This window comes from Henckelia pumila, chromosome 4, assembly GCF_033568475.1.
Source record: "Henckelia pumila isolate YLH828 chromosome 4, ASM3356847v2, whole genome shotgun sequence".
NCBI lineage: Eukaryota > Viridiplantae > Streptophyta > Magnoliopsida > Lamiales > Gesneriaceae > Henckelia > Henckelia pumila.
The window spans coordinates 33,992,981-34,016,533 of NC_133123.1; the positions used below are offsets into that span (position 1 = coordinate 33,992,981).

Here is a 23,553-nt window from a genome sequence, read left to right on the forward strand (position 1 = left end):
CTTACAAATAAAAATCATTGTAATATTTCTCTTTCTACAATTATATTAAGCTTCTGTAATTTTATGTATTCCAAGAACAAGACTACTATGAGTAACTAAACTAGTTATCTCCTCCTCTTTAAAGGAGGTTGATTTATGTAATAATATATTGTCTGAATAAATTTCCGAAGCTCTTCCCTATCATGTTTTTTTATTTTAAAAATTAAGCTTTTACTATACGCCCTAAGATAGGAAACGAAATAGGGATGTGCTAGCTGCTGCTGAAGGAGTCTGTGTCAGGAACCATCGGTTGCGATCGCGTGGTTTGGTTGTGAGGAGCAACCTGTAAAACCCGATGGACATTACCCGACAACAGTGTGGTCAAAGAGATATTCTGCTTTAATTTACTGACGGAAGCATGATGAGATTAAGCATTTAAATATTAAAAAGGGAAATAAATGGTAGAATGAACATTATTTAGTTTTAAGGACAAATTAAAGAAATTATTTAATGAATTAGGGATATATTTGGAACATGAAAAGTGAAAGAGATATAATACGGAAAATGGAAAAGATACAAGGATATATTTAGGAATTATCCGACCAAATCACGTTTAAATTAAAAAAATTTATTTAGTTTTTATTATTTATTAACATTATTATTCATGTTGCTACCAAATAATAACTAATTTGATTTATTTATGTATCATCATTATTATTAAATGATAACTTTAATAATATTATTTAATTTATTTATTATCACGCTTTTATTAATGTCTTAATATTTACTTTATCATCGAATAATAATAACTTTTATGTTTATTGCTGTTATAAATTTATTCTTATAATTTTATTAATATTAATTTTGATACTATTTTTAATATTAATTAATGATCATTATTATTTTTTATTACTATTTATAAAAAATAAATGATTAACATTTTATTATTAAAGAACATGTCTATTAGACAAAAGATGATGCAATCTTTTTTTTAAAAATTGTTTTAATATGATATAAATATTACACTTTTTTATTTATTTATTTTTTTTAATTTTTTTTTGTTATTTCAAATTGCAGTTTAGGCACTCGATAATTTTGGTTTTGTAATCTTGTCACTTTATGATTTGAATATTCTATATTTTCAAATATTTCAGTTTTAGTTCTGTGCGTATCTTTTAATTATACACATTATCGTTGCACGGATGCTACTTCAAGGCCAAATCGAAAGACTTAAGTTGCAAAAACATAAAATAAAATATATTTATATATATTTGACTGAATAAATGACAAAATAACGAAGAGACATAAACATAGGATAAATCCCAAATAATAAAAAGAGAAGTTTGGAAGATGAAACATTAAACCTAACTAGGCTGGCGAAAAATATCGAAATGTTGTCATACCGTTTTTATTGTATCGAAAAAACCATATATATCGAAAATTTCGATACCGTACCGAAATTTTCGATATCGGTATAAGATTTTCAAATTTTTGGTATTTCGGTATACCGAAAAAAAATCGGTATATACGGTATCGGAATGATATCGCGTATACCGATATTTTTTAAAAAAACAGTTTAAAAAAATCGATATACACGATATCATACCGATATCGTACCGAATTTCTGTATCGGTATGAATTTATGTCATACCGAAATTTCATGTCGGTATACTGAAATTTTCGGTACGATATCGATATCGAAAATTTCGAATCCAAATTTTCGATACCGTATGCGGTATTCGGTACGATATGCGGTCTAAACCTAACTCAATGTTCCATTGCAACGAGTATCCTTATCCAGTTATTCTAAATCATTCTAACCTCATTTTTCCATGTCAACGATGTTTTATCACAAGTCATAACAAGTTCGATATGGATGATAATAAACTTCCGAATTTTTTAAAATAGTTATAAAGCCCGAAGCTTCGTCAGCGTCGCGCGTTCTAAATAAAAAAAAGGGTGACCCCACCCCCAAGGGTCCGCCACCCTAAGATCCGACAGAAAGGTAAATCAGGGTTAGGCCAAATACATTTTTTACGGGATTCGAACACTCGCGCGCGTTCTAGTAATTTGATTTGACGTCAATAGATTGTTAATTATTTATTTGTGGTTTTGCTTTTTAAGTGGTAAAATGTTATTATGGGAATCTCTCTCAACTCTTTCTTTGTCCCTCTCTGCATTCATTGTGGACTGGAAAAGCTGACCCACTTCAGCATGTTCACTGTTCCGGGTTGGGTTGTTTACATGTCAAGTTGGGATCTTTGAAATATATTGTTTGGTGGGTGCTTTAATTCTGGTTCAGCCACCACAAACATCAAATTCTCTCTGCGCGTCTGTGTAAGAAGTGGATAAGTACGCGTAAAGGTTGAATCTTTCGTCATTTTCCCGGGGGAGCTCTTGTGTTTTCAGCTTTGGGTTGTGGTTAATTTGCAATGCTGAAGTGTTTGGGTATTTTGAACACTTTTTGGGAAAACATTTTCTTTTTTTTGTGCAGTTTAGAGGTGCAAGAAAGAAGTTAAATCGTGAGGAAGCTGGTGGGAAGAAATGAAAGTTTGTTGAAGCTGGTGTTTCTGGCGTAGGAATGAGGGAAAACGTAGTTGGATGCGTTTCGTCTCTGTTTACCATGTAAGAATTTTTTCCATGCCTTTTTGGATTCTCGATCTTTCATTTGCTTGTATTTTGATTATCTTAGTTTATTCACAGCATTTACTCTTTTTAAAGCACAGTTTGTGAAATAAAAATGCATTTAATAAGTTTGGTAACATCATTTGAAGTAATCTTAAATCGTCTAGTTCCATATTTTTAGCAAGTTTATTTGTTGCTGGAATACAAGATTGTGGATACAGAAAGAAGAGTTGAGTTGAAATCTTTTTCTTTGATGGAGACATGGTGTATGATGTGTACTAAATACTAGGCTACTGTGATTTATGCAGGTTTGATGGTAACTCCACCATGATTGTATCATGATTAGAATAATGTTTCCATTGCTATATAAATTTTGTAAAACAATTATGATTATTGATCTTTATTTAATTTGTGGAACGAAATTTGGCCCAATATTCATAACTTATAACAAGATGCATACGGAGATTCTAGAAATCCTCACATCATGGATTGATAGAAACTAAATCCAATAAATAAAGACTCGTTATTATGCTAAAGCTTATTTGGTTCTGAGCAATATATATTCTTTTCCTCAACATTGTATTAGCCTACTTGTGAACCGATGCATTTCTTCCTTCTGGCTATCTACTTCACTGGAAGCCAATTTGAAGTTGGTGTTTTCCCTTCTTAAAGTCGAGATGAGTCAAATCTAATAATCTTTTGGATGCAATTTCCTATTTTGTCTCAGGTCAACCAACCATAGTCCATAGCAAAAGGGAAATGCTCTATGTATTAGTGAGTATGATAGTCGATAGACCACATTTATGTATTTCTTATTCAGTACACATGCATATATTTCTGACTCTGTACTTATTGAAGCACACCTATTAACATACATCATCAGATGCATCATGGTTCAAGCCAGCATTCTATGTGTGTGGATTGGAAAGTCATAAATTTGGTTTACCTTCAATTTTTTGCAGCTAAGTTGTTCCATGTTGGTTAGTTTATGATGGGAAATGATGTCACCGGACTTTTGGAAGGACTGCCGTCTGCTCAAACAACAAAGGTATTGTTGACATCCCATAGTTCCCACTTATTTTCCTATTAAATTTATCCTTTTGGAGTTTGGACCCATGAGTTCTTTTACAAGGATTTTTCCAGTGATTCTCTGCAGTAAAAAAATTGGCTTGCTCTCAGTTGCCATCTGTTTTAATTCTACATCTATGATTTTGAAGGCTTTGATTATCGATATAATTTTAGGTGCATGCTCGAACATGTTCAGAATTGCTAAAACTGGTTATCACGGTTACCAAATTAGTTCCAGAAATAGAGGCGGCTCGTCCTGGGTGCTCATCGGGAATAGAGGCGCTTTGCCTCTTAAAAAATGACATTGATACAGCCAAGTCTCTGCTTCAGCACTGCAGCGAGTCAAGTGTACTCTACCTGGTATACTTCGTGAAATTCACTATGTTTTCCATCACAGTTTCTGAACTCCACGTTAAGCTCCATCATTGGTTTGTGTTCTAAAATATTAATATCCAGCTAAAATCTGCGTCTGGCTTCTATGACTGTAATAAAAGGTTTTATTTTTTCATGTATTGACCTTCTATTTTGCTTACACCATCAAGTAGCATATTATTCTTGTTTCTTACCAATGCTGCTGAAACAATATCGATCTGTGGTAATGATGTAACACCTTACAAACATTAACATGGTGGAGGTCTAATCCCATTTCTCTAACAATGAACAAGTGTTATTTTTTTGTTTCCCTCTGTATCCCTATCTTTTATTTTTAGTTTTTTGTTCAGTTGGAATCATTGACATGCAATTAAAAAACTTTGAAAAAACAAAAGAAGTGGAAAATTGAAGACAAAATGGACTAAGAAAAGAGATGTAGGTAGTGTTTGGGAGAGTATTTAGGAAGAACTTCTCAGCTTAGTCAAACAACGCATTTGTTCTCTTTACATCGTCTAGCAGAGTAAAGTGTTGATCTAATCCTTCATTTCAAGTTATGATACCTTTGCACAGTGTTTGATACCTAGGTAACTGTAGCTGACATTAAGTTATTCATCCATGAACGTAACACTCTAAGAATTGTAGATTATAGAAGTAGAATATCTTCGTCATTGGCCTGACTACTATAACATGACTACATAAATTACACTTGGTCAAGATTCTTTTGTGAAATTTCATCTTCTGTCCATCTGATTGCTGTTGGTGATAAATTACAATTTCTATTCGTCAACTTTCAGGTACTCACGGGAGATGCTATTGTATCCAAATGCAAGAATCTAAGGAATTTATTGTCGCAGAGTCTTGGCAAAATTCAGAATATGGTTCCCGTTGTGCTGGCTGCAAAGGTATGTGAGATTATAAGCAAGTATGTGGATCAAATTTTATTATAATGGTTTTCTGAAACTTCGAGGGATTTTATTTTTATTCCACTAATTATTGCTATCAGATTTCGGGAATTATTGTTGATCTAAGGAGTGCGGTTTTTTGCTTGGATCCGCCGGAAGAGGAATCTGGAAAGTTATTACGGGAGTTGCTTCACAGATATGGTTCCACAATTGATTCCACCGAAGATGCTGCAATTTCTGTTCTTCGATCTGTTTCCACCTGGCTTCATATAACATCCCGAAAGGCTCTATCAATCGAGAAAAGATCCATCAGAAAGCTTCTTGATAGATGTGGTGAAAAACCAAGCAAGAGGAAGGTGTTATTGCTCTTTCTGACTCTTCTGAACAATTATGGAAAATTTATGGCCAACGAGCAAAAACACAATATCTTGGCAGAACTTGAAGAACCCTCTTCGCCCGTAAGCCCTTACAGTATATCAGGTGACGTTGAATCCCATCTGAATTTTAGACCTGATGAAGCTCAAATTGACATGTTTAGTAGTCCTGTGCCTCCCGACGAATTCATATGTCCTTTGACTTCGAGGCTAATGTATGATCCGGTGACAATTGTTTCTGGGCACACATATGAAAGGGCGTGGATTTGGAAGTGGTTTGATGAAGGTAATGATACTTGTCCTAAGACAAACATGAAGCTGGAACATTTCTCATTCACCTCGAATATCATCATAAAAGAGCAAATCTTGAAATGGTGCGCCATGCATGGAGTGCTTATTCATGAGCCCAAAATTCAGGATAAGTCAGTCAAGATGTGGGAAGCCTCTGCCAATTCCATCACGAGCTTGAGCAGCTCCATGAATGATCTAAATCTCCCTTATGATTTCAGAATGTCGTTTAAATCCAGTTCGACTTCATGTTCCTCACATGTTAAGGTCCTTAGTATCGTAAACTCCTTGCATGAAATAGATGTGGAGTTTTTCGCTAAATTTAGTTCACTTCCCTGGGATTATCAATGCAATGCAATTGAAGATGTTAAAAGATTATGTGAAACAAATTATGCATCGGTGATACCACTCGAAGAGTTTATTCAATTACTAGTTCGATTTTTGAAGGATGCTCTTGACTATTGCGACGTGGAAGCACAGATGTCTGGATGTGTGGTGTTGTTAGAATTTGTGCAGAAAGACAGGTATTTTTACATCTTATGTTCTACTTTGATATGTCGTCCTGGAAAACAATATTTATCATAAAGGTATTTTAATCCACCAATACACTTCATCTGTGCACTACAGAAAAAGTATGTTGTACTTGGACCAAGATTCATATGGTATTCTGGCTTCATTTCTGGACACAAAGGCTGCAAATCAAGCTCTCGCCTTATTAGAAGCGTTATCCTTCCACCAACACTCTGGTTTGAAATTTTCTACATCTGGTGCTCTTGTTAGAATCTTGAATATCCTTGACAGCCCGTCTCAGGAATTACTCGAACCCGCCTTAAAAATATTGAGCAACTTGTCTGAAAACGGCGGTCTTGGTTCCTCTATCACGCCTTCAGAAATCATTGCCAAACTTGCTCCACTTCTCGAAGACGACAACTTGTCTAGATATTGTACTGTCACATTGAAAAATTTGTGCGACACCGAAGAAGCTCGAGTGTCTATTGCTGAAACTAGAGGGTGCATTTCTGCGGTTGCCAAGCTACTCGAGAACAAGAGTCGCGATGTCCAAGAATGCGCTGTATCTATACTTCATTCTTTGTGTACAAAGCATGCCTTGTATTGTGAACTGGTAATGAGTGAAGCTGTTGTTCCTAGCCTTTTCCTTGTGTCCAGGAACGGCAACGAGAAAGCGAAGGCAATGGCCAGTGAGATCTTGCGGATTCCTGGAGAAGGAATCTGTTCTGCTGTAGAAAACTCTGGATCAGATGATAATAAAGATTCCACAAAACCTTTCAAAGTCCCAGGTTCAAGAACAACTGGATTTTTTGGGAAAATTTTATCAAGACGCAGTGCAAAGAACAAGAAACTGAACTTCAATTCGTAGTTCATTTTCTTGCGCCTCCAAATGAACAGTTAGCTCTCATTGTGGAGAACTAAGGGCATGCATTGTTGAAAGTTAACTTCCTAGTTATTCATGTAGATATTATAGTGGATCTATTAGTTTCGAGAATATTGTAAAAATATATCATTCTAGCTTGGAAGATCTGTGCTATATGGTAGCCGTTCTTCCTGTATGAAAAATAGTATTACATGCTGCATGCCTCGCGTTGAATAACTTCTCGAAGGGGCAAAAAGGGCGACGAAAGGATAAACTACTCATGACAAAATGAAACGAGAGTTATGATGTGTAGTTTGATCTGTTCCTGGCCAGATAGTGTTAATTGTTAAATATTTGATGATTAATGATGAGCATAGATTGTATGGTATGGTGTTTTTGGGGCTGGAATGTTTTTGAGTTTCTGTTTCTTAGTATCCTCTGTTTCTCACTGTACTAATGTGTAATTTTTTCTTGCATGTATGTGTAATGTTTTTCTCTGATGTACTAGAATTCAGTGATGATATGAGAAGTGGGTTGCCATCCATGCAGGTGTTTTGGCACCAACCATTTTTAATTTAATAGGACATTTTTGTTGTCATAGATTATGATATAAATTCACTTAAAAAAAGGGGATATTATGATATAAAGAGAAAGTTGTAATTTAGTTTGGTAAGTGAACATGTTTTGGGTTTTAGATGTAATTTGTCAATGTTTACTTTTCATTCAGTGATTTGGATTTTTTTTTGGTCATTCTTTTCGTCTGTGGCCACTAAATTTGTTGAATATAACTTATTGACACCGATGTTCTCTTACTTCTCTCGTGCAACGAGAATAAAACTTATATTACATATATTAAAATTTATTTAAGCAAAAATAAAGAAGAAAATAAAATAAAACAATGCCCAATATCTGGGAAAAAGGGGGGGAAAACAGGAAATTAATAACGACTCATTGTAATTAGATCAGATGACATATCACTCGATAGAAATTGGGATCTGGCGAGAGTGAACGAGAGAAAAATTCACATGTTGGATAGAAAAATTAAAGCATTATAAGTTGCAACTTCACATGCATGCATAATATGGTGTGGGAAAAATATTTTTGTAGTGCAATAAATTAAAATAATCCTGTTTGTAAAATCCAAATTTTACATTATATATTAACTAACTTTTACTTTTGTAAATTGTAGTTAATAAGATGTTACTTTCAGACAATATTAATTAATGTAGTAAAATCTAGTCTAGGGAGTCTGCCTCATGCTTTGCTTAACGGTAAAGCTGGGCAAAGAAAAGTTGGGGTTTGGCCTTACATACCTCTCATAACATACCCCATCACCACATTTTTCCTTAGCCAATTAATTTAATGTAATTCAAGTAAAAATGGTGGATTTCTGGGACTCCAAGTCATGCAATCTGCATATATTTTGCTTTCAAGTTTTGGTCAAAAATTTATTCCAGCTTTTACCTAATCATCTAGAACTCCTTATAAATATCGTACAACCTTAACCAACTTCATGATCTTATCTATCCATTCCTGGATTATCAGTCACAGCACAATGTATTCGGAAATACGTCGTGCCGGTATAGTACTATTGGCTTTTCTTTGTACTGTCCATCTTCCAGTTGAAGCGGATGTTAAAAGATACCAGTTTGATGTGAGTTTCAAACTTGTGTGCCTGTTTTGCATGAAACTTTTCGATAAAAACGTGTTTCTTGATCGTGTTTGATCGTCTTTTGATGCGTGGATTTGCAGATTCAAGTGAAGAATGTGAGCAGATTGTGCCATGCAAAGCCAATTGTGACTGTTAATGGGAGATTTCCAGGGCCAACTATCTATGCTAGAGAAGGTGACAGAGTTCTTGTCAATGTAACCAACTATGCACAGTACAATATGTCCATTCACTGGTAAGAAAAATAGGTACAGCCCCTGAATATATGTCGATGAGACGTTGAAATAAGTGCGCATTTTAACGATGGTGGCTTGTAGGCATGGACTGAAGCAGTATAGAAACGGTTGGGCAGACGGGCCGGCTTATATTACTCAGTGTCCGATCCAGACAGGGAATAGCTATGTGTATGATTTCAATATAACAGGACAAAGAGGTACACTGTGGTGGCATGCACATATTTTTTGGTTGAGGGCCACTGTTTATGGTGCAATTGTGATTATGCCTAAACAAGGGACTCCTTTCCCTTTCCCTCAACCTGATACAGAAGAAGTAATCGTGTTAGGTGAGCATTTTTCTTTATTTCTTTGTATTTTGATCCCTTTTTTTTCTTGATGAATTTTGTAGACATTACACTTTTTCTGTTACAGGAGAATGGTGGAATGCAGATGTTGAACAAGTGGAGAAGCAAGGAGAGAGTATGGGACTGCCTCCGAATATGTCGGATGCGCACACGATAAACGGGAAGCCAGGGCCCTTGTTTCCATGCTATGAGAAACGTACGAGTGTTTAGAAACTACAAAAGTTGAAAAGATCAGGACACTTTTAATCAGTTTTTTTTTTTTTTGTTTCTCTCATTTATCAGATACCTTTGCAATGGAAGTTGAACAAGGGAAGACATACCTCTTACGGCTCATAAACGCGGCCCTCAACGATGAACTCTTTTTCGGGATTGCTGGTCACAGCATGACAGTGGTAGAGATTGATGCAGTGTACACAAAGCCATTCTCCACACAATCTTTGCTGATTGCACCAGGCCAGACGACAAACGTCTTGGTCCGAGCGGATCAGATCCCAGGGCGATACTTCATGGCCGCCAGGCCATTCATGGATGTCCCAATTCCAGTAGATAACAAAACAGCCACAGCCATATTGCAATACAAAGGCATACCAAACTCAATAATCCCCACACTTCCTCAACTGCCTGCACCAAATGATTCTTCATTTGCCTTAGCATATGGAGGAAAACTCAGAAGCCTAAACTCCCCACAATATCCAGCAAACTTCCCGTTAAAGGTTGATAGAAACCTGTTCTTCACAATAGGCCTAGGGGTGAATCCATGTCCAACTTGTTTAAACGGCACCCGTTTAACGGCATCTTTGAACAACATATCCTTTGTGATGCCTCAGATGGGATTGCTCCAAGCACATTACTTTGACACTAAAGGAGTTTACACCACAGATTTCCCAGATAAGCCCCCAACTCCTTTCAACTATACCGGTGTACCACTTACTGCGAATCTCAAGACTTCAAGAGGGACAAGGCTTAGCAGAATCCCATTCAACTCCACTGTTGAAATAGTACTACAAGACACAAACTTGCTAACAGTTGAGTCACATCCCTTTCATCTTCATGGATTCAACTTCTTCGTTATGGGTACGGGAATAGGTAACTTCGACCCAAAGAATGATCCAGCCAAATACAACTTAGTCGATCCTCCGGAAAGGAACACAGTAGGCGTGCCCACTGGTGGCTGGACGACGATAAGATTCAGAGCTGATAATCCAGGTATGTCAAGTTGTAGCAAACATCATTACTTGTCAAACTTAGGACCGACTCGATCGACTACCCCCATACATACATCCATGAGTTTGATCAAACTTATAGCAGAAACCATAAAAAAAAAACTGGTGTCCTAAACTGATTTTATATATCATGTGAAATTTGTGCAGGGGTGTGGTTTTTTCACTGTCATTTGGAGCTGCACACTGGTTGGGGATTAAAAACAGCATTTGTGGTGGAAAATGGACCTCAACCTGATCAAACAATCCTCCCTCCACCAAATGATCTTCCACCATGTTAAAATATTGATCAAGTATTGAATTTGAGGCTACTTAATGGAAGTGTATATATACACGATTTCGTGCATATATATATTATTTACAGTGAGCTTAATTTGGTATACTACTTGAGAAGGTGAAGAAATGAGCATTTCTTCATGTAGGCTCGTGTGTGTGTGATTTCTCGTGTTGGATTTGGTTTCATACTCAAATGTAAATTTATTTATTAATATTAATATATATGTGAAAATGAATATTTTTATTTGTTTTATTTCTAGCAAATTATGAGATGGTGCTGGAGTATACAGTACTATTACATATATTTATAAACTATGAACAATATATTTTTCAAGTACAAAAAATTGCAATTTTCGATCTGTTTGAATATTGATATTATATGTCGTAAAAATTACATATGCTTATATCTTTTAATTTTTGACGATTTTAATAATTTTTACCCATATCGACATCATATGAACGTCATTTTGGATAAACGATCAACAATACAAGACACAACGAATCAGGATACTATAAAACTTCTATGAATTAATAATGTTATGACCGTGAAATTTATTAATTTAGATAAGTATTGATTAATCGATAAATTAATAATTTATTGGAAAAACTGCAATTTTTGTCCGGTATGTTTGTCACTTTGCGATTTTGGTCCTATATGTTTTCATATTTCAGTTTTAGTCTTGCATGTTTTGATTTTTGGCAATTTCAGTCTTTTTTCTTCGAAAATGCTTACGTGTAACTGTATACGTCAACTCCACATCAGCACTGCATCGGTGCCACATCAGCGCCACATCAGAAAAAGGACTAAAACTGCCAAAAAAATAAAGATAACAGACTAAAACTGAAATCTAAAAATATAGAGGACCGAAATCGCAAAGTGACAAAACCTAAAAATCAATTTTCTCTAATTTATTATTTTAAAGATTATTTTTTTATTCAACTAACATAAATCTAATCACATAAAAGTCATTGTATTTATAGTTGAATATATATATATATATAATTGATTATATGTGTGTGTAAATGATTTTTATAATAATTATATAATATTTCTATATTGATTAATTAAATTAAATTCACCATATAAACAAAAAAATAGTAGAATTAAATTTTATGAAAAAACAATAATATTTTTTTACGAAAGTATAATAGTTATTTTTTAATTTTATTTAATTATTAATTTATAATGTTGATGGGAGTTAGATGAGATCCTAGCATATGGGTAATACCCAAACTATGTATCCAACGGTTCGTATTTTTACACATATGCGTAACTAATTATATATTGTTGACGTGACAAATCATGGAACATTAGATCTATCATTGGGGTAATACTCATATACGAGGTTGAAATGAACCGTTGATGGGATTACCGGTTTGTACAATGGTCTTCTAAAAAATTATTATCATATTAATCTATAAAAATTATTATTTTAGGACATTACCCCAAGTGGGATCAGGAAAAAATATTATTTTAAAGATGTTATTATCGTCTATTAAATTATAGAGAATGCAATATACTAAAAATGAAATTTCGTAAATGACCAAAATTATAAATATATATATATGATTAGAATTAAAAAACCGGAATGGCAATTTTTACTTTTTTTAAGTAGACCGATACTTATCATTTTTAAAAAATTCAGACCAAAATATTATAGAAGAAAAAATTAGAAGCAATTAAAGAATAGATATATGTATATATTCCAGGCCACATCTGAAAATAATTATATTACATAATCATATCAAAATAATTATATAATCAGGAATATGAAGAAGAATATTACAAAAGGAGATAGAAGACAGTACATCAGAATATCCGAATTTCTTGCAGGCATAAACACTTTCACTTTAACTGAAAAAAGGGGGAGAATAGATACTGAAGAAAATGGCGGCAGCATCAATTGCTTGTTCGTTCTCTACCTTAACCTTCCCTGCGAAAGCTCGGCGAGGCAACCGGTGGGTAATCATCAAATTTTAATTTACTATGTTTGCGCTGAAATTTATAGTTTTCTGGTGATTTGGCATTTCAAGAAAAGAGAATGATCAAAGGCATGAACTTTGGACTTTATACAGATTTTCAGGTGTGGCGATGGCATCCGCCAGTGTAAATGTGGACAATGTCAAAGTTACGGAAGGCCTGGGGAATTTACAAAAGGTTATTTTGACTTCTGCACATGGAAGGTATTTATTTGTGGGTTCATTTTGTTTGTCTTTGATTCTTGATTTCTTTTGTTGAAATTAAAATGGTGTTAATGGGTTTTTAATCGCTTTGGGGATGTGGTTGATTTGAATCGAGATAATATTTGGTTGAAGAAGAATGTCAATTCCTCATTTTGTGCAAGCTGTTTTGTGATTGAAGGATGATGTGATGCTCTGATATGCTATGTTTGATGAGTGTTTTATTTTCAGTTAGGCGATCAGCCTCGTTATTGTGATGACTTGAAACGATTTCTATGAACATGGTGAAAGCTATCTTGGTTTGCATATGGGGAATGCGTTGCTTTTGAAATGTAAATAATCCATATGTTTGACCATTTGATTCGTCGAAAATATTACATGCCCTCATAGGCCTCCTGAGATTGTAGATGGATCTTTGGGCCAATTGTGTCAGAATCATGGTAATTGAGACTTGGTGTGAGTTTGTGTGTGATGTTTCCACAACATCCATTTTAGCTCATTAGCCAAAGCTTAGATGACGAAATTTTAGCTTGTTTCTTTGGTATGAAGTTTTTTCAGCTTCTTTAAATTTATGTTTTGCCCATTGATGGGAAATTAAATCGGACTTTCAAAATCTTGGTCTATGATTGTATGATGCCAATAAAACTGAATGTCTATAAAATATGCTCAAGGAAGAAACACGTGAAACAGTCGCTAGGTGTCCCAATGAAACACTTTTGGCATTTAAGTCGAAATAGGAAATGAACTATGTGGTATTTTGCGTAAACACTAGTTTGCCTTTTGAAGTTCAGGTACCCCCTTATTTATAGATATAGATTTCAATTGTATAGTGTTATTGACTTGTGGAGCTCTGAAGTCCATATCCATCTTGAAAATTAGGGATAAATATTGAATTTAAAATAAAGACGGGATAACCATGTTTTTGATATAGAATAGAATTGATTCACATTCAATTAATGTTACTTGATCAAACACCCCGCCACAGTCTGTGCAAATATAATTGCTTCACATTTGTTGAATATGAGTTCTACCCTGATGCTATTCTTTTTGCAGTGAGGCGGAGTTATACTTATTTGGAGGTTGTGTCACTTCTTGGAAAGTGGCAAACAAGGACCTCCTATTTGTTCGGCCAGATGCTGTATTTAATGGGCAGAAGCCAATTAGGTCCTCATTGCTACTCAAAATACTGAAATAGTTATTTAACTCCAAATTACTCTTTAACATTCATTGCTGGTTTATGATCACCAAAATTATTTTTTCAGAGCATTTTAAAAATTATCACTTGTGGGCCTGTGGCCAGCTCTTATCATCATTCTGGAATTGGTGATGCTTTAATCTAAGCATAAAGTTGTGAAAATCTAAGAAGTTGTTAGTATATCTAATAGTGTAATTGCTGACTATATTCTTGAAACAGTGGAGGAATACCCCATTGTTTTCCACAGTTTGGGCCCGGCCCGTTACAGCAGGTAAATCACTTCCACATTTTAACACATAATCGGTATATTTTTTACCTCGTGGCCCTTCAGTGCATGTCTCTTCAAGAAATAAAACTTGCATTTGGCGAAAACACTCTCTTTTATATTTTACATCCTCATACAGCTAGTTATTGTGGGTGTGCTGCTTCTTCACATTTAACTGAAATACAAATTCCAGTTTATATCTACATATGTTGGATCTTGTTCTGGACCCAAGAACTGACCAAACTTAATGGTCCAATTCACTACTTCAAGTTCTACGATGTATCTCCCCAGGTTTTCAATGTTGAATACTAGCTTACTGTGATTCACAGCATGGGTTCGCTAGGAACATGAACTGGTCGATTGTTAAATCAGAAAGTGTAGAAGGGAATCCCACAGTTACCCTAGAGCTAAAGGATGGTCTATATAGCCGTTCAATGTGGGACTACAGTTTTCAAGCTCTGTACAAGGTACATTAGTTTGTTACCTTTTTATGCCCTTTAATTGTGTATGTGTATCTGTCTACATCATGCCTATCTTACTTCCTCACTCGAATCATCAATCACAATTAGATATGCTTAAATCTCGCGTTGGCCTGTGTGTTTACTCTTGCAGGTCACTCTGGACAAGATTTCCCTTTCAACCGAGTTGATTGTAAAGAATACCGATGAGAAACCATTTTCATTTAGTACTGCCCTGCATACATACTTCAGTGTGAGTATTAGATATTAGTTCAAGTCCCAAACTTCTATTCGTCGATTTTCATAAATAATACTCTCCTGAAAGCTTGTTGAAATTCAGTTTCAAAAAAAAAAAGAAAGCTTGTTGAAATTCAAGAAAGGCCATTATATGGAGTTGCAGCCTTATGAAATGCTGAAATTTCTATAACGCAGGCTTCTGTAGTTGGGGCATCTGTTAGAGGCTTAAAAGGTTGCAAAACACTTAACAAGGACCCTGATCCAACAAACCCTCTGGAGGGTAAGGAAGAAAGGTCTGTATCAGTAATGGACAATGGTCGCACATTGTTTTTTACTAATATTTTGTTACTTTGATTGCCTCTTTTGTTTGAGCGTACATTCTTATACCTATTTTGGATTAACATTTTGTTCTAAGATCTCGTTTAACTTACATCTACCTAGTGTTTGACCGTGGTAACCATGTTAACGAATTTCAGCATATGAGCACGAGTTTTTATTGTTGACTTAGTTCTCCTGAACCAGGGATGCTGTCACATTTCCTGGATTCGTAGATTGTGTTTATCTTGATGCTCCTGAAGAGTTACACCTGGATAATGGTTTGGGTGATTTGGTTAGCATCAAGAATACAAAGTAGGCAAAATGCTCTAACCACCATTTACTTTTTCCCATCTTTGAGGTTGTATTTTCTTCACCATCCTTTTTCATTCTTTTCCTTAGTTGGTCTGATACTGTTTTGTGGAACCCGCATCTGACTATGGAATCATGCTACAAAGATTTTGTGTGCGTTGAAAATGCCAAGGTATGAGATTCCTCATCTCAAAGTTCTTTTATCACCTGTTTAGCTAGTAAGCTGTAAAATCTACTGCTCAGAGTATAAGATCTCATTCCGCATAGATTTGTTAAGAGTATTGTATACAACGTTTTAATTATAAACGGATAGATAAACTCTTCCAACTACTTGGATTAGGCATTCTTCAGAAAATGACTAATGTTCATGTGTTTACAAGTTTAGGAATGAAAACTCTTTGTTGATCGAGGCAACAACTCTTTAAATAACTTGATTTGCTTTTCTGTTATTGAAAATTATCGCTGCCTTAACTTTTGTTCTCTTTTTTCACATGAATGCATCAGATTGGACAAGTTCAGTTACAGCCTAATGAAACTTGGACCGCTGTGCAGCATTTAAGCCTGGCTTGAGCTGAAGATTACCGATATCGAATGTTTGGTTGCTCGTTGTGTTTTTATCATGTATCTTATAATCTGAAGAATAATTTTGGTTAACACGATCTTCTGTAATTGTATCTGAATAAATGATTTTCCTGAACAAGATCGTCTCATATTGTATCTGAATAATGACTTTCGCTGCTAATCTGTCATTCACTCTTGTAAGGGATTACCAAAATGTGTACTATTATCAATAAATATCTCTTCAAAACACTGTATTTATTAATCCAGAACCCCAACACAAATTTACGCGATATCATAGGCTAAAACTCGAAAAAATTCACTATACATTGAAAATCATGTAGAAACAAAGAATTTTTAGTGTGTAGCAACAATCCTATCCTAGGACTTAAAAGAAACTGATAAACAAGGAAATTTAGCATCCGAAGACCTATAAAAGCAGACAAACACAAACAGAAAACTCGATTTTTTCAGTTAGTAAACATTGCAACTAAGCAAACCAAAATTATGATAAATCCCACAGCCCACATCCAACATATCCACTTCTTCCCCTCCTTACTCTGCTTTGCATAGAACAGACTGTTCGTTCCGCCACTGATAAAGCTACCAGCATTAGCCACATTATGCTCGATATCACTGATCTGTTTCCCTTGAGCCTCAACCATAACAGCCATATCAAGAAACACTTGATGAAGCTTATTCAAACTTTTCTGAATATCCATTACGCCTTCATGCCTCTCTTTATTCTCCAAATGCGCCTCGGTTTTTGGTTGAAAAATTTCGACACTCCCATTTCCAGAAATCATCTTTTCAACCACCTCTTCACTCGGGTACTCCCCTGTTGCATTATAGTACTTCCTCTTGAGGCTCTCTTTGTAATCTAACCGGATTTTTTCCCTCAGATTCTGGAAGCCATTCATGATATCTTTAAGCTTGGCTCTCAAACCATTAGTAGTCAAAATCCTAGTCCGATCTACAGCGCTACCTTCTACATATCTTACTGATATCCTGCGATTTGAGATGTTGGATTTATCGAGTGCTTCGAGTCTTGCCTTGAGTACTTGCGCTTTTCTTAGGACATCCACCATGTCGGAATCCATTCTGTCTCTAAGCCCGCGAAGGATTTTCGCGCTGTAAGCGGATTTAGTCTCGTCATCCAAAGCCCGCAGATCAATCAAGAGATTAGTGATCTCTTCCATATCATTCTTTATTGCTTCTACTTCTTGGAAGAACTGAGAAAGGTTGGCTTCATCCGTGCGATTGAGTCGACCTATTTCTATGTCCCTGTCTTCCTCAAGATCCAATTGACCCTGCTTCTTCAACTCCACATAACTTAGAAACGATTTTGTCATAAGATCATTCATCTTGACTGCAATATCTCCAGACCCGCCTGCAGTATATCAAGAAATGAATACGATGACTGTTTTTTCACATAAATTTAAGCATTTTTATTGCCCGAATACTTTGCAGAAATTGCCCGTTTCTATAATATTTTGTTCTACATCCTCCATCATATCTACGAGCATTCGCCATTCTACGGTGGAAGAAATGCAACATCGATTTAAAGTTAGAATAAAACAAGAAAGAATTTCAAAAATTCGCCAACAGAAACAACAAAATTATCTGGGTTTGATGATCAAACCTTGATGGGGTTTGCTCAATGGGTCTTTAATGATCTTCTTCTCTTTTTCACTCTGAATTTTCGTGATTGGTAAAGAGAATTTTTGTGAGAGTTGAACGAAAAGAAAGACGAAAGAGTTCGTTCGGTTTTCGAATATTTGAATTCTTGGTTGTATCCGTTGGGACTATGAATCCCGCTAAGGTCGGTTATTCAGTTACTCTTGCCACGGCGTCGTATTGTGACACAAGAATTCTGTTTTTTTTTTTTTTTAATAATAATAATAATAATAATAATAATAATAATATTGATGATGGTGATGATGACAATGATGATTTATTGTTGTCATTTTATTTAATTTAAATACTTAAAATTGTGTTTTGATTTCTAACAATTCTCATTTTGGTTTTGAACGATTTGAACCTATTTGCGATGAAATTTAAGGTTTCATTTGGGCATGTATTTTATAAATATTTTTAGCGTTTTATAAGTGAAAAAACTTAAAGTATATGTTTGGATAAAATTTTTGTAAAATGTTTTTAAAAAAGTGTTCTCCAAATATAGTTTTTAATGAACACTTGAGAGATATTTTTAGATATTTTTAAAATGAAACTATGAAAGTCAAAGATGGACAACATTACTTTTTAAATGTTAAAAATATTTTTATAGAGTAATTGGTCAAACACATTTATTATTCTTAAAACAACATTTAAAATATTTCATAAAAAGTTTTTTAAAAACACTTTTATAAAAATATTTTATAAATACATGTCCAAACGGAACTTTATTCTTTAAAGTCCGTTAAAAGTTAGGGGAAAAAAGTACGATTACTCAAAAAAAAAAAAAGGATTACTCAACTTACAATTAAATTTTTTTAAAAAAATCGAAACATCAAATTATAAAAGTTAAGTATATGAACAATAACATTACAAAATATTGTTAATTAATAAATTATATTACTAACATAAAGATTATTAACTTTAACTTGCATTAATTGAGTAATTTAATTATATTAACTAAGTAATCAATATATTATAATATCTTAATGTGTAAGACCGGTTTATTGGCTCATGTTACACTGTAGGCCATAGATATACCAAACATAGCTGTTCATAAGCAATTTCTTATTAAATATTTGCTTAAAGATTCTATGTATGCACATTAATGAAGAACACAACGGATTAAAATATAAATTTTATGTTTAATAACTCTCCAAGAAGCTTTTTTCGGTGAATTCTCTAATATTAACGGGGAAAGCATTGCATGAACAATGGCATTCAGCAAATTAAAGAATGATCGAATGGGAGCTCGAGTTTGATCCAGACGCTAAATAGATAAATAGTTTTTATTCTAGTTTGAATTTGGCTTGAAATACTCTAGCATTTTTTGCAAGCTATTCTAAATATTACAATCGGAAAAAATTGTTATAGGAGTTCAACAGATATTTATTAAATATATATAATTGTCCTACATATTACAGTTGAAAAAATTGTTTAATAAGGTGTTCAACATCTATATTTATTAAATGTATAATTGTACTATCTCAATAAAATATTACAAATTACGAATGATTCGTCAACTATCAAATAAAATAATTTATTCATTTTTCAAGACTGAAGCGACGTCATAATACTACAAAAAGTCAAAAACCAAGTTTTCTGTACTAAATCTTTAAAAACATAACAAACTAAATTATAAACAAACATAATCAAGAGTTTGTTCATAGCTTACTTTCATTTTCTCTACTAGGATGTATTTAAAGCAAAAGTTACTAATTTTGCCATTTCAGTAAATTTTGGTCCTTTTATGAAGCTACATGACAAAGACACGGAATAAGAACAAAATTTACTAAGTTTTCTGTAGTAAATCTTTAAAAACATAATAAACTAAATTATAAATAAACATACTCGAGAGTTTGTTCCTAGTTTCCTTTCATTTTCTCTACTAGGATGTATTTTTAAAGCAAAAGTTACTAATTTTGCCATTTCAGTACATTTAGACATAGTATAAGCACAAAATTTTGCGATAAGAAAAGAGAGAAGAAAATGTACTCACCTTTTCAGATTGAAAACTCGCAAAATTTAGACATGGGTACATATTCTAAATTGAGATTTTATTCATAGTAGTCTATCTTGCACAACTTATTTCCCTATTACACGTATATTGGGGATGTAGTCACCTAGTTACTTTGTCGTAGGATAACCAAGGTCCAAGTATGTCAGTATGTCCCCATCCAAAACAAGATTATAAATTCGAATGTTTCTGCGAGTCTACCAAGATCAATCGACACTCCTTCAAAAAATAGTCAAGTTGAAGGGTGTAAAGCTCAGGAAAAGTTCGATAATGGTCCACATGAGGAGACGAGCCAAAGTTAAAAGCGATCACTTTCCTCCCGGTCCTCCTTTGGCCCTCAATGAATGATTTTATAGCTTCGAATGGAATGACTTTGTCTTCAGTGCTGTATAGATAAAGCTGCAATGGAGGCTGATCATGTGAAAGGATTGAAACCAACTTTCTCAATCTCCTGTTAAACCAAAATTAAATGATTACTCCAAGGTTTTCATTGCTTTTAAGGAGATTCTAATAACAAAAATAAAAGCTATTTCTCCTCAGGTTACTGAAAATAACTGTCAGCGGAAATAGAAATGACCGAAAACGCCGTGCTCTCCTAGTTTCAGAACTAAAATGCACTTTTTGTCGATGGGGAGAATTGCATGGAGATTAAATGAATGCTTACCGATGTACACTAGGCAAGTTAAGAAGGAAGGAGAAAAATTTCACAAATGCAGATAACTGCAAGATTTCGAGAAAAAAAGGTTTCTTCTCTTCTATATTTGTTCCCTCTACAGCAACTGTTGGTTCGGTTCCTTCTCCTACTGAAGGAGAGGTAGAGGAGATAGTTCTCTTCAACAAAGCTGTGGAAAATCCTGCTGCCCATACCTGAAACGATCATGTGGATGTTTGAGAACATGCTTTTTCTTCGCATAGTGTGGCAAAAGCTACTCACAAATTTCATTTCTGTATGACATCAATATCAATATATCATATAAATTACACGAACATGTTAATGCGAGCTTCATGTTTCTGACCTCAGCCTGAAGGTGCAGAAAATGTGAAACTTTTGCAATACGGAATTGCTGTGCCAGAAAATTAGAGGATACAATAAATAGAAAATAGAAAATTGGAGGAAATGGAAGGGCCATTTCTCACTTTCTTTGGCAGCAACATAGCCAAGGGCAAGGGCAAACCAGAAAATATTAAAATACTATCCTGGAAAGCCTAGCACCTTAGATGGATGAAAACAAATCAGACCACCAAACATAAAATTTTGATATTATTGCATATCGGACATCATGTTCATATCTATCAGTCTCCAACAAAGACTTTGCCTTTATTTTTGGAGGAATTTAGGGGGAAAGGAAGGTAATTGCTGATACATAAATTGAGGTCCAACGCCTTCATAAAAAAAATGGAGGTCCGACCATCCGTGCTTTGCACTAAACTCAACATGATCATAGAAACGTAATCAAGACTCAATACCATAGATTATTGTTTGGTTGAGCTTAGAAAGTATTTTACCCACATTATCATTCAAACAGTTTAGTAGACATCCGTCTCTGTGGAGCAATAACAAACTTTGAAATTCACAACAAACACTTTAAAAAATTGATTATAATTCCTTTCGACCTTGCTACAAAACCCTCCAAGATTTGACAAGCAGCAAAATATTTTACCATGGTCAACCTTATGGAATCAAGGTAGCCAAAACTCTACATGCAATCAACCAAAAGTCATTCTAGAACACATGGCTCACGGGCCTGCAACCAGGTTGAATCAAATAAACCACTTTCCAGCAAAAAGTACTTCGAAGAACTCAACAGTCAACACTGAAAACAAACTTAAAGCAACCTTGGGATCAATATTGGGGTCTCCTCCAGAGTCCACCACACATCCTTTAATCTTCTCCATTATATCTTTTCTCTCTCTCAAATTTTTGAGAACCTCACCATACCTGCCTATCACAAAACATTACATCACAAAATGTCAATAACAGTCCACCACGAGACCATGAATGGTACTGCCTTACAAGATTAGACATACTAATCAATCCCTTAACATGCCAACGCAAAACCATAAAATCTAGCAAGCAGAAACAGATTACAGTAAGCGGAAAGTTAATTGATATATTTTGGTGCAAAAGTTGCATACTTGTAAAAGTTATGCATGAAACTTGAACTTGTTTCATTTAAGTGGAGACGCAACTCGTGGCACTATTTGTAAAGAAAGTAAGAGTACAGCAAGAATCTACTCACGCAAGCCAACCCGTATTACTGAACGCGTGGAAGATCAAGAATCTCTCCCGCCCATCGTTCCTCGACAGCCACGAGACCAGCTCATCGGATAACCTCTGGATCCTCTCTTCGATCCTCCTTCCCAAATCAAACCCCAGCAAATCCGTCACCGAAGCCACGAAGGTGATAGCGTGTAGACCCCTCGCATTATACAAGCTAACATACCTCTTCAAATGCTTGGTCTTCGACCCTAGCCACCCCAAAAGAACCACCGCAACCTCAGGGCCCTTCTCATCAACAGCAGCAACACCATTGTTCCCATCACCCACGCAGACATAATTCCAGTGGAAAACATCCTCCTTAGGTCCCCACGAAACGTTGGCGAATCGCTTGTCCGTGAAGCGGCCAGCTTGGAATTTCGACGGAGAGCTCGGAGGGGAGCGATTGAAGGCCAGGGGTCTGAAGATGGAGGGAATCCGCGGGTTAAGTGCCAGTGAAGAAAACTGCGAAGAAGAATGAATGGGTTGAGCATTGCGAAATGGGGGACTGAAAGCTGGATTCTTGCGGCGGAGGGGTGGCAATATACGGCCATTTGGGACATGGCAAACGCGGGCGGAGACCGCCATTGCTAGGAATTTGCGAACTTTGTTGAAAATAACGACAAGAAGATTTCGGCACAAGATGTAGCTGATCCAATCGTTAAACGCAGCGTTTTGCATTCTATTTACTTTAATTTCATTAAACTTTAACTTTTATGTTAGCCCTAATTTATACACTACCGAACGATGCACAATTTGCTATATGGCATTGTGTACGTTTTTTTTAAAAAATTAATAAAAGTGGTGATGTTTTTAGATCTCTATTATATATATTTTTTTCGTCCACTTAAAATTAAAGTTTTAAAAGTAAATTTGAATTTGATGTAACGACATCATGTTAGAAAGATTTTTATATAGTTAAAGTTTAATTCATATAATATATATTAATTTAATTAACGAGCATATGCAATGCATATATAATATGAAAATTAAATATTATATGTTGTATTGTCTAATATTTTTTTTAAATTTTTTTTGAAATATAATTAATTTGGATTGGAAGTTTGGATGACTTCCCTGAATCAATTTCTATAAGCATCTATGTTTTTTTTTTAAAATAAATAAATCGAAAAAATTGTTTGTTATAATTAAATTAAATTAAATATTGCTTTAATATCTCGTCTTAAATTTGAAACTTAATGACAAATAAACTATGAGCAGCGACCTAACATATTTATTTTAATAATATTAAATAAAATAGGTAGATGGTCTAAAATCTAAATTCACAATATTTGATTATTTTATTATGTTTTGTAAGACTGATTAGATATAATACTAAAATTTATTTTTATTTAATAA

General features: G+C 34.6%; 5 protein-coding genes across 11 annotated transcripts; 3 read left to right on the forward strand and 2 right to left on the reverse strand.

The window, feature by feature from the left end:
• The first annotated feature begins 2,125 nt into the window (after positions 1–2,125).
• On the forward strand, positions 2,126–7,368 carry LOC140894319 (U-box domain-containing protein 5-like). Of its 7 annotated transcripts, none has more exons than XM_073302800.1 (7): positions 2,126–2,604; positions 3,332–3,378; positions 3,567–3,652; positions 3,847–4,032; positions 4,839–4,946; positions 5,048–6,132; positions 6,236–7,368. In XM_073302800.1, the coding sequence occupies exons 3-7, from the start codon at positions 3,593–3,595 to the stop codon at positions 6,984–6,986; spliced, it is 2,190 nt and encodes a 729-aa protein (XP_073158901.1). In that variant the 5' UTR covers positions 2,126–2,604; positions 3,332–3,378; positions 3,567–3,592; the 3' UTR covers positions 6,987–7,368. The 7 variants fall into 7 exon arrangements, with proteins under 7 accessions (XP_073158901.1, XP_073158898.1, XP_073158896.1 ...); XM_073302797.1 differs by having other exon boundaries at positions 3,590–3,652; XM_073302795.1 differs by lacking the exon at positions 3,332–3,378 and having other exon boundaries at positions 2,126–2,394; positions 2,474–2,604; positions 3,590–3,652.
• A 1,153-nt stretch (positions 7,369–8,521) lies between these two features.
• On the forward strand, positions 8,522–10,901 carry LOC140894320 (laccase-11). Its single transcript, XM_073302803.1, has 6 exons — positions 8,522–8,634; positions 8,733–8,884; positions 8,967–9,211; positions 9,297–9,425; positions 9,512–10,435; positions 10,600–10,901. The coding sequence occupies exons 1-6, from the start codon at positions 8,536–8,538 to the stop codon at positions 10,728–10,730; spliced, it is 1,680 nt and encodes a 559-aa protein (XP_073158904.1). The 5' UTR covers positions 8,522–8,535; the 3' UTR covers positions 10,731–10,901.
• Positions 10,902–12,522: 1,621 nt separating this feature from the next.
• Positions 12,523–16,461, forward strand: LOC140865556 (putative glucose-6-phosphate 1-epimerase). Its single transcript, XM_073270234.1, has 10 exons — positions 12,523–12,684; positions 12,802–12,909; positions 13,960–14,070; positions 14,321–14,372; positions 14,696–14,833; positions 14,979–15,077; positions 15,257–15,354; positions 15,584–15,691; positions 15,779–15,860; positions 16,193–16,461. The coding sequence occupies exons 1-10, from the start codon at positions 12,614–12,616 to the stop codon at positions 16,256–16,258; spliced, it is 933 nt and encodes a 310-aa protein (XP_073126335.1). The 5' UTR covers positions 12,523–12,613; the 3' UTR covers positions 16,259–16,461.
• A 255-nt stretch (positions 16,462–16,716) lies between these two features.
• On the reverse strand, positions 16,717–17,610 carry LOC140867837 (syntaxin-112-like). Its single transcript, XM_073272889.1, has one exon. It carries the CDS (start codon positions 17,608–17,610, stop codon positions 16,717–16,719), a length of 894 nt encoding a protein of 297 aa, XP_073128990.1.
• A 2,292-nt stretch (positions 17,611–19,902) lies between these two features.
• On the reverse strand, positions 19,903–22,852 carry LOC140865853 (uncharacterized). The gene is made up of 4 exons (XM_073270673.1): positions 22,178–22,852; positions 21,774–21,876; positions 20,602–20,804; positions 19,903–20,388 (listed from the first exon to the last, which is right to left on the reverse strand). The coding sequence occupies exons 1-4, from the start codon at positions 22,780–22,782 to the stop codon at positions 20,109–20,111; spliced, it is 1,191 nt and encodes a 396-aa protein (XP_073126774.1). The 5' UTR covers positions 22,783–22,852; the 3' UTR covers positions 19,903–20,108.
• Positions 22,853–23,553: the final 701 nt, after the last annotated feature.